At 47.8% G+C, this 15,672-nt stretch overlaps 1 protein-coding gene and 1 pseudogene across 5 annotated transcripts in view; one reads left to right on the top strand and one right to left on the bottom strand.

Annotated features, from left to right (window-relative positions):
* Positions 1-15,672, bottom strand: part of SGF29 (SAGA complex associated factor 29) — a 28,351-nt gene that overhangs the window by 11,259 nt on the left and 1,420 nt on the right. For 3 of the 5 annotated variants that reach the window (XM_045785926.2, XM_087869108.1, XM_087869110.1), the window contains one exon: positions 513-602. In XM_045785926.2, coding sequence (XP_045641882.2) covers positions 513-587 — 75 coding nt within the window. In that variant the 5' untranslated portion in view covers positions 588-602. Of the gene's footprint in view, positions 1-512; positions 603-2,797; positions 2,993-4,130; positions 4,343-15,672 lie in introns of those variants that run through there. The other 2 variants (XM_045785925.2, XM_045785927.2) reach the window with 2 other exon arrangements.
* LOC123784765 (ATP synthase F(1) complex subunit alpha, mitochondrial pseudogene) lies at positions 12,937-14,010 on the top strand (annotated as a pseudogene).

Below are 15,672 nucleotides of genomic sequence, written 5' to 3' on the forward strand. Positions count from 1 at the left end.
GCGCCGTAAAAGACGAACTCAGCAGGCCTGTGTTTTCAGACCCTGCACATTCCCAACAAGGCCCCTGACCGGCTCCTGGGAGAGAACGTCTACACTCTTGGCATACCCGGCCTGCTAAGGGCATCTTCGTTCAGCGGGGATAAGGGGCTGGAGGGAGAAGGGGGGTCATGATGGGTACAGGGCATTTTTGTCAGATGAAGAAAATGTTCTGAAACTGATCGTGGTGATGGTGGCCCGACTCTGTGAATAGACTGAAAACCACTGGAATCGTAGACTTCAAATGGGTGAGCTGAACGGTATGTGGCTCCTATCTCATCACAGCTGTTAGGGAACAGCGAGGATCACGATGTCCTGCCGCTGATAGAAAATCTGGCGCTCACCCCACGTTCTCCTCCTCTCCCGGTTCATCGGTCACCTGGTCCCTGCACGTCCAAAGTCTGTGAACGCCTCCCCGCCCCATGGCTTGAGGCTCGCGTGCTGCCCTCCAGGCGCCAAGGGCTGCGGCTTCTTACCTGGGTCTGTTTGATCAGCTGGTGGAGCTCCGTGAGCAGCTCTGCGATGCGGGAATCAGCAGACACCAGAGCCATGGGGCGGACCAGGGCCTGGCGAGGGGCGAACAGAAGGGACCCCGTTAATGGCTGCTGCCTGCTGAAGCTCAGAGGGTCCAGGGATGACCTCACACCGGAACATATTAAGGCTTCAGGAATTTCGCATAATTTCTACAACAGGCACACTAGCATTTACCCGAACAACAGAACCCGAGGTTTCTCATCACTGCTCTTGACGGTGCTTCCCAAGTAACTTAACACACCACATAAACCCCCCTAATTAGTCAAAAGGGCTTTATTTAGAATTTGAATCTTGGGAAGCTTCAAAGTCTATGCCTCAACAGGATCGCAGATCACCATGAAACTCAGGATTTCGTTAACCGAGCTGGCTGTGAGATTCTATAGGTGGTTATAGGGCTGTTAGCAAAACTTAGCTCCTCTAATATTGAGAAGTTTTCTTCTCTCTTTGTTTAAGACTACTTTCTTAAGTAATCAAAGACCTGATAAAGACAAAACATAGAAGCGTTGGTTTTCTGGGCACATAAAGAAGAATAAACCTTTGTTTACAATTTCTTATCATGAGCACACCAACGATCTGAGAAAACGAAAGCAGAGCATCAATCTTATACCAGCGTACTTTTAAAACCCATTTATTTTGGGACGCGTGGGTGGCTTAGTCGGTTAAACGTCTGACTTTGGCTCAGGTCATGATCTCAGGGTGCTGAACTGAGCCCCGCGGGGAATCTGTTTCTCTCTCTCCCACAAATAAATAACATCTTAAAAAAGAAAAAATCCATCTATTTCAATCTTAGTCCTGACTACAAAGTTCTTTTCAAAGATCTGCCTTCACAAACCTTCTACAACTTTCTTTTTCATTTCGATTTTGTCCTAAGCCTTTTCTCTCTAAATAACCAGTCTCATTTTAGGACAAAATTACTTTTTTCCCCTCAACAAAATGTATTCTCATTTTGTTTTGTTTTTTAAAATATTTTTTTCTTTAAGATTTTATTTATTTGAGAGAGAGAGAGAACATGAGCAGGGGGAAGGGCTGAGGAAGCAGCAGACTCCCCAGCTTGATCCCAGGACCCCAGGATCATGACCCCAGCTGAAGGCAGACACCCAACCGACTGAGCCACCCAGGAGCCCCTGTATTCTCATTTCTTACACATTTCCTACTTGCCTAAATACAGAGTTGAGTCTGTTGGTAAACATGCTTTACGCTTTACTGAAAGACTGTGCTATGGAGAAAACATACGTTTTTAGAAATTATGCACTGTACTCATAAATTGCCAGTCTAAAGAATTCTGGGGCAGCAGACAGTTCACAACTGGTTATTACTTAATTTTCACTGGACACTAAGGTTTCTGAGTTAAAATTCTGTTAAATGTCATTAAGGCTGATGGGATGGGTAAGGAAAGCAACTCTGTCAGGTTCCCCGCGATAAGTCGCCAGAAGCACAGACCCGTGGTCAGTCAACAATGCTGTAGTATTTTATGTCGCCGGGGACAAGACTTGGATTGTCAGTGAATTCAATCCAATGTATTGTTTAACTTAGCAAAACTTGAAAGATTCAGGTTATCAAGGATTTGAAAGCCATTTAAAAGTGTTACCTATAAACCCTTTTTTTCTTTTTTTAAGTAGGCTCCACATCCAGCGTGGAGTCCAGTGCGAGGCTAGAACTCATGACTGTGAGATCAAGACCTGGGCCGAGATCAGCAGTTGGACACTTAACTGACTGAGCCCCCCCAGAAACCTTCTTATTTATTCAACCTACCTGTTCTTTTTTTTTTTTTTTTAAGATTTTATTTATTTATTTGACAGAGAGAGAGACAGCCAGCGAGAGAGGGAACACAAGCAGGGGGAGTGGGAGAGGAATAAGCAGGCTCCCAGCAGAGGAGCCTGACGTGGGGCTCGATCCCAGAACGCCAGGATCACGCCCTGAGCCAAAGGCAGATGCTTAACGACTGAGCCACCCAGGCGCCCCCAACCTACCCGCTCTTAACAACTAGCCATGAAAGCTTTGAGACGGGTAAAACTACCCATCATCTTAGGCCAGCTTTTGAAGACAAATTACAGCAAAGATACCACGAGCTTATCTTACCTTTAGTAAACCTCAGTAAAATTTTCACATTTAATGCTGATAATGCTAAAGACACGTCCATCTTAATTAAACTAACAAACCTAAATCAGCTTCAATACAGATTATGTTGCACCTGGGCCCACCGAAAGTCAATCAATTTGTTCCCCACCGTCAATTTTACTTGGGGCCCCCGATGGGGAAATCTGAACAGCGTGGTCTAAGTCCAAGGGAACTCCTGGACCTCTTCATGCTGATTCAGGGGTGCTTCAGTTTGAACCTTGTAAGGCGGTGGTGCAACAGCTTGGGGTGCTCTTTGCTCCTCCACAGTGAGGGCAGGAGCAGGAGCCAACGGCGCCAGAGGCACCGAGGTCTTACCAGAACTGGTTCTGTAAGCCAAGCCTGGCCTAGGGTGGCGCAGAAACGTGGGGAGAGGGAAGGGGTGGCAGAAGAGGGGAGGTGCTGCCAACAAGGCTGGAGGTGAAGAACAGCCCGAACAGAAGAAAGAGGACTCCGGGTCCTAAAGCTCATCAGCTGGGGCAGAAGAACAGATGCACGTTTCCTTTCCACCCACGAAAAGTGAACAGGCGGTCCGCGCCAAGCCAGAGAATACGGGGAACCTCCTAGAAACAAAAGGAGTTTCAGCAGCTGCTTGGGAATACTGCTTGAAGTCACTGTCCCGAGGGAGACCAACCACAGACAACTGGCAGTTAGCACAGCCATCCACCTGGAAACGAATGAGGGAGAAGCCCCCTCGTACAAGAAAGAGTCAGGCAACATTCATCCAGTCCTCTCGAGACACACCACAGATCTGATGCACAAAAGAAGCCGCAAAGAGGCGGCAAGTAACTTGGGAAAGAGAGGGAGACGCGGACAGGATCTTGGCAGCAACCTGTTGACAGGAAAGAAGGCGGGGCATACAGAACAGGACCACTCCCTTGACTGGATCGTGGGTAAAGTTCATGAGAAAGTTGCCCAGATTAGATAGACTCTTGCCCAGATTAGATTCTTTCTTCATGGCTCTCATTTGTCCTTACCCCTGGGCTGTTTGGCATTCTCGGTCCTGCTCTCAGATTAAGTGGTCCCCTGTCGGGTGAGTGCCCCAAATGGGTAACAGCTCCCTCTGGTCCCTTTCAGGAAGCATATGGTCAGATATACCTTGGATTTTATGCTCATGGAAGGTTCACACTGGGTTACTGACGAGGAAACCTTACACGGGAGTCTTAAGATCAGCAGCCAGTCTGATGACATGTATGGCCATCCTGTGCCCAAGAATACGAGTATTCAACGAACCGGTAAAACAGTGAGAGCCTGAGCCCAACACCGTTATGGCCACGGTACTGGTGTCCGGCCAGATGGCAGGAGGTTGTCCCTCCCTGTAGTGTAGCCAAAGGAAGGAGGTTCTCTCCTGAGCACCTGGACAAGGCACATTCCAAAGGGTCATACTATTCAGGAGATCTCTGAAGAACAGTAAGAGACAAAGATTTGGGGTAAAGAAGACTTACCGAGCTGCACTGAATCTCCCGAATCCCTTTTGGGGCTGTCCCCGTACAGGCCACCAAACTTATGTGGGGGTTGTTGAGCGCAATGGTCAGAAAGAATTCTTGAGTTGTTGACAGTGCAACTTAGCAAGTTTATTTAAGTAGCGCGGGGACAGGACCCATGGGCAGAAAGAACTGCGCTCTGGCTGTGTGAGGCTGGTGGTTATATACTCAGCAATCAAAGGGAAGGAGGCGCACGGGGAGTATCGGATTACAAAAGTTTCTTCGAATTTCTAAAACTACCTTTGCAAGATTCCTCTGGTGTTTATCATTCAGTTCGATATTAACTATTGGTGAGCTATACAGGCAGTCACGAGACCCTTGAAGAATGTAGCAATCAGCACATATTTGATCCCTATCAAAGGTCAGCCTTCCTGGCTAAGGGTAACCATTTTCCTGCTTCTGTCCCTCATCGTTTTCTTTCTCTTTTCTTTTCTTTTCTCTTTTCTTTTCTTTTCTCTTCTTTCTTTCTCAAGATTTGACACATTTGAGAGAGTGTACAAGTGCAGGAGCAGGGGGAGGGGCAGGGGAAGAGGGAGAAGCAGACTCCCCGCTGAGCAAGGAGCCTGACACGGGGGCTCGATCCCAAAGCCGGAGACTACGACCCGGAGGCCACAACCTGGTTCGAAGGCAGATGCCCGACTGACTGAGCCACCCAGGCGCCCCTATCCCTCATCATTTTCAATGCAATCCCAGCTGGCTTCTTTGCAGAAATTAACAAGCTCATCCTAAAATTCATATGGTAATTCAAGGGACCCAGAATAGACAAAACAATCTCGAAAATAAAGAAGTTTTCCCAATTACAAAACGCACTACACAAAGCTACAGTAATTAAGACAGTGAGGTACTGGCATAAGGATAGACCTAAAGATCCATGAAACAAAATCGAGAGACCAGAAATAAACCCTCACACCCACAGTCAATTAATTTCCAACCAGGGTACCAAGATAACCTTCATGGGAAAAGAATCATCTTTTTGACAAATGGCGCTGGGACAACTAGATATCCAAATGTAAAAGAATGAATTTAGACCCTGACTTCAGACCATATACAAAAATGATCTGAATAGACCGTTCTCCAAAGAAAATATATGAATGGCCAAGACGCCCACAAAGAGATGCTCAGTATCGTTAGCCATCAGGGAAACACGAATCAAAACCACTAGGAGATTATCAGTTCACCCTCATCAGGATGGCTATCATCCAAAAGAGACCCAGTAACAAGTGTCGGCGAGGGTGTGGAGAAATGCGAATGGATAGAGTGGTTTTAGTCACACAAAGGAATGTATTACTCAACAATGAAAGGAGTGAAGTCCTGATCTGTGCTACAACACATGAACCTTGAAAACCTTATGCTAAGTAAAAGCCACACGCAGCGGACTACATATTGTAGGAGTCCATTTAGAGGAAATAGCCAGAATCCAAGTCTAAAGGCTGGTTAATTTTAGATAGACACGCCTCCCTACCCGGACCCCCTAGTCTTAGGCAAACCCTAACCTACTTTCTGTTTCTACAGATTTGCCCATTCTGTATTTCTTTTCTTCTTATTGTGGAATAATACTCCTTTGTTTGCATACACCACATTTTGTATATTAATCCATCAACCAATGGATATTTGGTTCACTTGTGCTCACTTTTTGGCTACTGAGAATAATGCTGTTATGAGGAGCGCCTGGCTGGCTCAGTTGGTAGAGAACGCAACTCTTGATCTCAGGGTTGTAGGTTCAAGCCCCACATTGGGATTGTAGAGATTGCTTTAAAATAAAATATTTAAAAAAGAAGAAGAAGGAGAATGCTATCACGAACACTCGTGGACAAGTTTTTCCGTGGACATGTTTTCATTTTCTGGGTCTACCTCGTAATGGAATTGCTGAGTCCTATGGTCATTCTACGTTTAACCTTATAAGGAGCTGCCAGACTGTTCCCAAAGTGGCTGCACCATTTTCCATTCCCATCAGCAATGCCCGAGGGTTGAGAGTTCCGACCCAATGTGTCTGATTGTCTTTCTGGTCAGCCATCCTGGTGGGCTGTGAAATGTTAACTAGCGGTTTTGATTTACATTTCCCCAGTGGGTAACGATGGAACGTGTTTTCACATGTTTATTAGCCCTCTGTGTGTCTTCTTTGGAGAACTGCCCTTTACCCATTTTTACTGAGTTATTCGTCTCTTTATTATTGAATTTTGTCCTCTGAAACACATTTTTAAATTTTTATGCAGTCCAATGTACCTATTTTTCTCTGACTGCTTGGGATACTCCGTAGAAAGATCCCAGGAAGGGATGGATTAGCATGGAAGAGGGTTGTTCTTTTTCCTGCTAACTAAAGCAGGAATCCTAGGTGGAACCACCTGCCTTCTACCTGCCCACACCCGCGCAGAGTAAAACTGGGGCAAGCCCCAAGCTGGACATGGGGGGTTGACCACGTAAATTGGTTATCCTTCCCAGTGATTCTGCCCCACACTTCAAACTTCCTCAGTGTGTTTGCTGTTGCCCTCAGACCTGGGTCTGGACCCCCCTCCCCAGCTCAAGTCCTGGGTTCCTACTCTGCTCAGAAGAGAAGCCAGAGACCTTGTTCCCACCATCAACACACTGAGTTACGTGCAGCAGCGCCTGCCACCTCTGCGTCCGAGCGGGAAGGACTAGCCCCGCGCTTACTGAAGCACAGCCCCTCCTCTGGGCTCTGGACCCCATATCCTCTTGGGCCATCTGATACCCCTTTCCCGTGCGGTAGGAGCAAAACGAGCATACTTCAGGAGAGCCCATCTTAAAAAAAAAAATGAAGGGCTTCCAATCCCCACTCACCTCCAGCTCCCCACCCTGTTTCTCTTCACAGAAAAACTTAAGTTGTCCAAGCATGTGTCTCTCGACCTCACCCCCGTTTTACTTTTCAAGCCACTTCAGTGTGGCTTCTGCCCTCCCCAGTGCAGTCCATGGCACGGCCCTCCTCACCAAGGATACAAACGTTACACTTCCAAGGATCAGCTTGAGATGGGTTCTGCTGGATGGTCCCTAAAAAGCCAAACTTGTCTCTTACTGGACTCCGCCTTATTCACTGGCTTCTTCTCCCCCAAGCGGACCGGAAGCTCCCCAGGCAAGCGCACACATCTCTGCTTCCATCAACAGTTCCCTGACACCAATAACCACCACTGAGAGATCAGCTCAAGGACTTGGGAGGAACTTCACAATTTTTTCTACTTCACACGCCATCTCTCTCCTGCCCTGACCACCCCCCCTTCCATTAGGTCCATTTCAAATTTCCCACATCAACTGTTCCAAACTTTGTTGTTAAGTATAGACTTTTCCCCTGGCTCCTGCAGCCTACCTCATTATCAACTATGAACCACATGGTACCAACTCCCAAATCTGCAGCCAGACCCTATGACTTCCCCAAGATTCAGAACCTTATGTTCATGCTGGCTGGACAACTCTGTCGGAGAAGACCCCAAATCCCTATGCTCGACAGAGACATTCCTTACACGAGCCGCTCTACTTTTGTATGCTAGAAATAGTCTACAGTTTAAAAACACTTTTAATCAATGCATCCAGAAAATATCCTAAAATTAAATAATGGATGGTAGTACAAGTCTATAAATATACTTTAAAAAACCCAACAATGAATCGTGCACTTTGAATGGGTGAATTATATGGTATGTGAATTTTAACTCAATAGAACTTAAAAAAAAAATCAGTACGTCCAAAACCAGACACCTCATACTTCCTGCTCTGCCCTGCCTTCCAGATGTGGGCTGATGGCATCCAGCACTGTCCAGCTAGCTTCCCAGGCTGTGGATCCCAGAGTCACCCATTCCTCCTTCTGGATCGTCTACCACCCCCACCTCCCTGATCCACCCTCTTCAAATTCTAGGGATTTTGCCTCAGAAATTTCTCTCAAACCCAGCCCCTCCCTTCCACCACACCTGTCACTGTCTTAGTTGGGGCTCTCATCACATCACAATATCATCCCATCTCTATGCCTCATTGTGGTTGGGCACAAAGCCTGTTTCTCTTAAGAAAAAGAATATTGTAATATATACATATATATGAAATATATGCACATAATAAAAAAATTCAGATGATACCAGAAGTACAATGAAATCTCCCACCCCTAGAAGCAACCCCTACTGTTTCTTTGGTGTTTCTCCAGAGGCATCCCATGGAAACACAGGGGGAACGAAGCGTGGTATCTCATCGAACCGTCTGCAAACGGAAGATGCGAGACAGACACACGCGCGCGAGACGGAGGCGGACACTCAACAGCGCACTGGCTGGAAAAGTTGACCCACGTGGCCTGGAGGGGTGGGAGTAGCTCAAACACCAAAGCAGGCAGCAGTGGGGAGGTGGGCCCCATTTCTGGAGACCTTCACCCTCCGACACTCAGCCCCTACACCAATTATCGGGATCCCCTCATGTATGAATGGTTACCGATGGTTTTTCAAAGGCTTTCATCTCCCCTTGTTTCTATCCAGTGTGAAATCCTGAGAAGTGCTGACACGGGTAACGGCGCCCTGGAGGGTCGCCTTGCCTGCGGGGTAGCGCCCTGCCTGCGAAAACCTCACTTCATGATTTTATGAAAAACCGCTGCCATCTCTGGAACCACTCGGTCACCAACTCAGCAAGTGGCCGGTCAAGGTCTTCCACTACCCGGATGCCCCTTCCCCCAGGACCGAATAGACAAACGCCAGCATGTTCTTTCTGCTCTATGCCCCCTCTTCCTGGGGGGCACTCCTTAACCACGCAGCAGTCAGGAACTCCCCTGGCTCCCCAGGGCACTCTGGCCACACCGCTCCTTCCACTTTTTCTTAATTAACAGGAAAAAAAAATAGTATAACAATATTAAAGAACCATTAAAGCAAGTGCCAGCCACCTAAAATGATTTTCATTCTGTGTGCCACTCCCTGCGCAAGCAATATAACGGCGATCAGTGGGCATATGCTCTTGTAAAGCTGGTTTCTATCTGTGTGGGAGTTCACTTCTCACATTCCCAGCCCCTTAAGTACAAGAACAGAGTTTTACTCATCTTCGTCTCTTGGCACCCAAAATGAAGCCTGAACTAGGGAGGGCTTGGCAGCTGTTTGTCAGCAAGTACTCTGGGAAACACAGGAGGAGGCAGCACACCCAGTTCTCAGAGCAGTATAAACTCATACAAAGAAATGAAATACGCCGCTTGCAAGATAGCCAGCAGACAAATGAACCGACATGCGTACTTTCGGCGCATTCCAAGAAGGGGAACAGGGACAGGACAGCTGCTAAGTTCTCATGAGGCCACAGAGGCACCTTTGGGGAACTCCTGAGCCTTTTCCGAGGCTGAGTAAAACCAGAGCACCCACTTGAGGATTCACAACATAAGGAAGGTCCAGGCGGTGCCTGGCACAATGTGTACGCTGAGTGAACACGAGCTACCCACTCCTTGTCTGGAAGTGGGGGTCAGGGAACTGTTGGGAAAAAAACAGGGACTATGCTAAAGTGAGCGAAGCCGTCAAAGGCCCAAGCACAAGAAAACACTGATGCATCCCAAGCCGGGGGAGAGCAAGCCTGACGTGATGGGCCGCATGGAGTCCACGCCGCTGAGGAGCGCTCTCCTGTCTGAGCCCTGGCTCCTGGGCGGTGCCCGGCTTGGGAGAACCACCCCACTTCACAGTTTTACAACAAACTAGCTCCAGATCCAGTCAGTTGAGAACTTGAATTGCCCCCAGGAAACACCCCCAGTGCCAGAGCCTCTGGGAACAAAGCACCGGGCATGGAACCACACCTGATGGAAAGGCCAGAGCTCCAAGCTGGGAGGAAGTGGCTTCCAGCCCACGCTGCCCGTTATCAGAGTCCAAGGGCCCCAGCTGATGCCATCACGATTCTCACCGGAAGCCCCAGTTGCTCGACCTCTTGCCATGTACAGTGTTGTCATCTTCATTATATTTAAAACAAGCGTTTAGCCATTCTCGCTAGCGCGAAGCGGATTTCCACCGTGGTTTTACTCCAGACTTCTCCGGTGGCTGACGACGTTGGGCACCTCCCCAGGCGCTTACTTGGCTTCCTTTACATTCAATTCAGTGGCTTTTTAGTCCAGTCACAAGGCTGTGCCACCATCACCACTACCTCATTTTAGAATATCTTCATGACCTCCCAAAACCGGTACCCATCTGTAGTCACTCCCCAGTCCTCCCTCCCCCCAGCCACGGGTAACTAACTGTTCATTCTACGATCTGGACTTCGCGGATCTGTCTTTTCTGGCCACTTGACAACGCAGCATCACACAGTATACGGCCTGCGGAGACTGGCTTCCTTCACTGAGCACAATATTTTCAAGGTTCATCCCTAGTGTACGTGCGTCAGTATTTCACTCCTTTAACGGCTGACTGATAGCCCATTGTATGGACAGACCTCATTCTGTTTTTGCATTCACCAGCTGATGGGACACTTAGGTTAAATGACTTTTATATCAAGAATTTGGGGGGCACCTGGGTGCCTCAGTTGTTGAGGGTCTGCCTTCGGCTCAGGGCGTGATCCCAGGGTCCTGGGATCGAGCCCCACATCGGGCTCCCTGCTCCGCTGGGAGCCTGCTTCTTCCTCTCCCACTCGCCCTGCTTGTGTTCCCTTTCTTGCTGGCTGTCTCTCACTCTGTCAAATAAATAAATAAAACCTATAAAAAAAAAATTGGAATTCCTCCTGTGTGGCTATCTTGTTTCCAAGATGAGCCTCTCTCGTGTGACGAGGCATTAACAACAACAATCAGGGGGCGCCTGGGTGGCACAGCGGTTAAGCGTCTGCCTTCGGCTCAGGGCGTGATCCTGGCGTTGTGGGATCGAGCCCCACATCAGGCTCCTCTGCTATGAGCCTGCTTCTTCCTCTCCCACTCCCCCTGCTTGTGTTCCCTCTCTCGCTGGCTGTCTCTGTCTCTGTCGAATAAATAAAATCTTTAAAAACAAAAACAAAAACAAAAACAAAACAACAACAACAATCAGGAGACTCACCAGCGCCACCCCTTTCTTCCGGGCATCCACTCCTGCTCCACTTAGTCCAGCTAGAGGGGTGTTTTTTGCCTGTTTGTTTTGTGCGTGTGGGCGCGCAGTTTATAATTGTTATTTGCGGGAGGGCTGGCCTGATACGAGCTACTCCACCACTACAGGAAGCGACCTCTGAGCATTCTGCCCATAACCTTTTCTCCATTTTGGTAACAGCACTCCAATTCCTCTTTGGGAGACTGTCCTTCGCCTTGGCTCCAAAGATGTGAGTGTTCCCTTCTCCCTGACCACTATGACTGGCTCAGGAAGAGGTATGTGACCCAGTCTGGTCCAAATCAACTTAAGATCTTTTGCTGGGAGCCATCTGCAAAGACATACCTTCTTTCAGTTGGCTGTGAACAGAGTAGCAGGGAAGCCTGAAACTGATGGAGGCTTTTGCCTACCTGAGAAAGAAGCCAACATGGAGAGAAATAGCACTGAAAGACATAAAAAGTCCTGGTGACATAGGTTTCTGGATATAACCGTGCCTGAAGCTGCTATACCCAGGCCTTTTCAGTTAGAGTCTAACAGATACTCCTTTTCTGCTTGGACTAGTTTGGGTTCACTTTTTGTTAACTGCAACTGAGACGTCTAATACGTAATTCTAGGCACAAAGGACTTTTAACTGCTAACCACCCAGTCAAACCTGCTCTCTAGCCCTCTCTCTAGAAGCCAAGGCCTCATACAAACAAATCCAAACATCCTAAACTTAAACCCCTCTAACATTAATCCTATAGGGCTTAAGACAATAAGAGCTTTGTTCTCAATCAAAGGGAAGGAAGGCATCTAAGACCCTACATTAAGATCCCATACTCTCAATCTGGCCACCACCACCAACGATCGATATTCATCAATTGGTTTGAAAAAAATTAAGGAGATGCTGATTTCTTTCCCCTAGTACCTACCATGCTTCCAGACCAAAGCTTACACAGGGGATTCTCACTGAAACCTTACAGCCTCCCCATAAGCACACCCTCTTTACAGCTGGGGAAACTGAAGTTCAGACTAGTTTAACGATGCCCGGTAACTCGGGAAATACAGGTAGTTGCAAAACTGCAAACTCTGAAATCTGTGCTTTCCCTTCCAATTTCAAGCTTTGTAACCAGCTCGGCTTATTCAATAGCAAAAGAGATCACAGAAGCAGAACAATTTCAGCTACTGGAAATCGTCAACCAACTGTTAGGTTATTAAGATCACTGATACTCAAAGTATCACCAGTAAGGTGGTGATTCATGATGGCATCTGATAAAGAGGTAGAAACATAAAGGTAATCAGTCCTTACTGAATACCTACTATGTGCTAGGCACTTTTATGTAGATGACCCCCTCTAACTCTCCTAACGGTCCCGCAGAGTAAGTGCTATACTCTTCATTTCGCACTGTGGAAGCCGGAGTGTTGGAGAAATCAGTGACTTTACCCAGGTCACGCAAGTAATAAGGGGTAGAAGTGGGATTCAAATCCAGATGTGACGCTACGACCTACATGTTAAGGCTCGAACAGCCCTCATAGGATCAACATCCAAATCCTGCTGGTTCAATGTTCAACAAACTGGCTTCCAGTCCACAGACACAGAGACCACAAACCCCGGAGTGACGTAAATTGGATATTTTTTTCCAATGCAGATGATACATCAAAATTCTATAGGAGATTCATTTTCATTCATTTCATTTCAAAGATTCATTTAAAATCTTTGTAAGGCAGTCAGTCCGGAGGCTGCGGCTGCAGGGGAATCACCGAGGAGAAGCTGCAAAGATGCTCTCCGTGCGCGTCGCCGAGCCATGGCCCTCCCCCTCCCTCGGCAGGCCGGGCTGGTCCCCAAAAATGCTTTGGGATCACCCTTCACCGCTGCAAGGAACTTCCATGCCTCTAACACTGGTCTTCAGAAGACTGGCGCCGCTGAAGAGCCCTCTACACTTGAAGAGCCTGTTCTCGGAGCTGACACCTCTGTTCACCTTCCGTACCTGGCCCCTTATTCTGGCTGTTCTACGGGAGAATATGTTAGATAGAATGGCAAACATGCTTTGATCATCTACGAAGACTTATCCGAACAGGCTGTTGCTCACCGTCAGATGTCTCTGCTGCTCCGCCGGCCCCCTGGTCGAGGCCTATCCTGGTGAAGTGTTCTACCCACACTCCCGTCTGCCAGAGAGAGCAGCCAAAGTGAACGATTCTTTCGGTGGTGGCTCCTTGACTGCTTTACCAGTCATAGGAACACAAGCTGGTGATGTGCTGCTTATGTTCCAACAGATGTCATTTCCATCACTGACGGACAGATCTTCCGGGAAACAGAATTGCTTTGGAAACAGAATTGCTTTACAAAGGTACCTGCCCTGACGTTAACGTTGGTTTGTCTGTGTCCCGTGTGGGATCTGCTGCCCAAACCGGGCCATGAAGCAGACGGCAGGTACCACGAAGCTCTAATCGGCTTAGTATGGCGAGGTTGCTGCTTCTGCCCAGCTCGGTTCTGACCCTGATGCTGCCACTCGACAGCTCCTGAGTCGTGGTGTTCGACCGAGCTGCCGAAGCAAGGACAGTGTTCTCCCACGGCTACTGAAGAACGAGTGGCTGTTATTTATGCGGGTCTAAGAGGGTGTCTTGATAAATTGGAGCCCAGCAAGATCACGGAGTTTGAGCCTGCGTGCCTGGCTCATGTTGTCAGCCAGCACCAAGCCCTGTTGGGCAATATAAGGACTGATGAAAGGATCTCAGAACAGTCAGATGCTAAGCTGAAAGAGATTGTAACAAACTTCTTGGCTGGATTTGAATCTTACACTCCAGTGGAGTCACATGAAATACCAGTGTGGTTTTGTCGTCGTTTATTCTAGCAATCGGTTCCATTTGTAAAAGGATTACTCTCGTACTCCAGATGTGCAGAAATTACGTTAAAAATCAAGGTTCCATATTGGTTGGTAAAAATAAATAAATAAATAAATAAATAAATAAAATCTTTGTAAGACCGCCTGTATACAAATTTAGAAATGAGGTTAAAAAGGCCTGTGACTTACTGCATGTCCCCGTTTCCAGCTCTAGAAAGTTGGGGGTCACTGAAACTATGGAGGCTGATGGACCTACCCACTGAGAACAGGGTGTCTCACGGTTGGGCCAGGTATTTATAAAACACACACTGTGGTTTACAAAGCACTTTCTGTTTTAGATTTTTTTTTTTTTAAGTTTATTTATTTAAGCAATCTCTGTACCCAACATGGGGCTTGAACTCTTGACCCCAAGACCAAGAGGCGCATGCTCCTCTGACGGAGCCAGCCAGGCGCTCTTACAAAACACTTTCAAGGCACTGCTTCAGATCCCGGACAGCCAGCCCTTCTCGAAGAGCACTGGCACACAGTAGCCAGAGTGAGCAATTCCAGGGCCCGCATCCCAAGCAAGCACGCACTTCTGTGCTTCCGTCAGGCCTGCCTGACATGCCCCTTGGTCCTTCCCCCACTTCTCTCTGGGTCTCGAATGTGCCCATCTTTCAGGGTCCAAATCAACTGGTAGCAAAGTTAACACTTCCACAGCAGCACTTGCCGACCTTCTTCACACCACGGCACACGCAGAACAGAATACTTACGGTCACATTTGCATGGCATACTGGTGTAAAAGAACAAAGCTGCTCGCAGCCAGAAAAGAATGGCAGAGGGATCTGGCTGCCCCAGGCCCCACTCATCTGCCCTGAGGCCAACGGCAGTCAAAACTTCCAAAGGACAGTGCGCAAACTTCTCGCACCGTTCTTGGACTTGTCACACAGATGCTGAGAGACTGTCTCACTTACTTGTCTCTCCTGCAGACCATGAGCTCTTAGAAGACTGACATGCAGCTGTATTCGTCTTTACGCTCCCAGCAACTAGCATAGGGCCTGGCACCTATTAAGTCTTCAGAATAGATTACTGAACCAAACTGAATCGTGAAAATCTCTTAAAATCGTCTTTCAACCATTCTGAAGCTTGGCTAGTCAATACCTTTTCTCCAACGCCACAAAAAAAAAATGAGTTGCCTTTTTTTTTTTTTTGAGTAAGCTCCATGCCCAGCATAGAGCCCAATGACAGGCCTGACTTGGGGCCCGAACTTACGACTCCAAGATTAAGACCTGAGGGGCACCTGGGTGGCTCAGTCGTTAAGCGGCTGCCTTCGGCTCAGGGTGTGATCCCAGAGTCCTGGGATCGAGCCCCGCATCAGGCTCCTCCGCTGGGAGCCGGCTTCTTCCTCTCCCACTCCCCCTGCTTGTGTTCCCTCTCTCTCTGTCTCTCTCTCTGTCAAATAAATAAATAAAATCTTAAAAAAAAAAAAAAAAGATTAAGACCTGAGCTGAGATCAAGAGTCGGACGCTTAACCAACCGAGCCACCCAGGCACCCCAATTAGTTGCTATTATACTCTAAGAGGGACAATCTACTCCCCATCTATGGAGAAGAGGTACTTCTCTATAAATTCATTCACTCAATAATATTTGTCAAATACCTACTCTGTGCCAGGCATGAGAAATATACAGTAGTGAATGAGACAAAGCGTCCCTGCCTTG

This window comes from Ursus americanus, chromosome 2 (assembly GCF_024610735.1).
Source record: "Ursus americanus isolate L20-20 chromosome 2, mUrsAme1.1.p, whole genome shotgun sequence".
NCBI lineage: Eukaryota > Metazoa > Chordata > Mammalia > Carnivora > Ursidae > Ursus > Ursus americanus.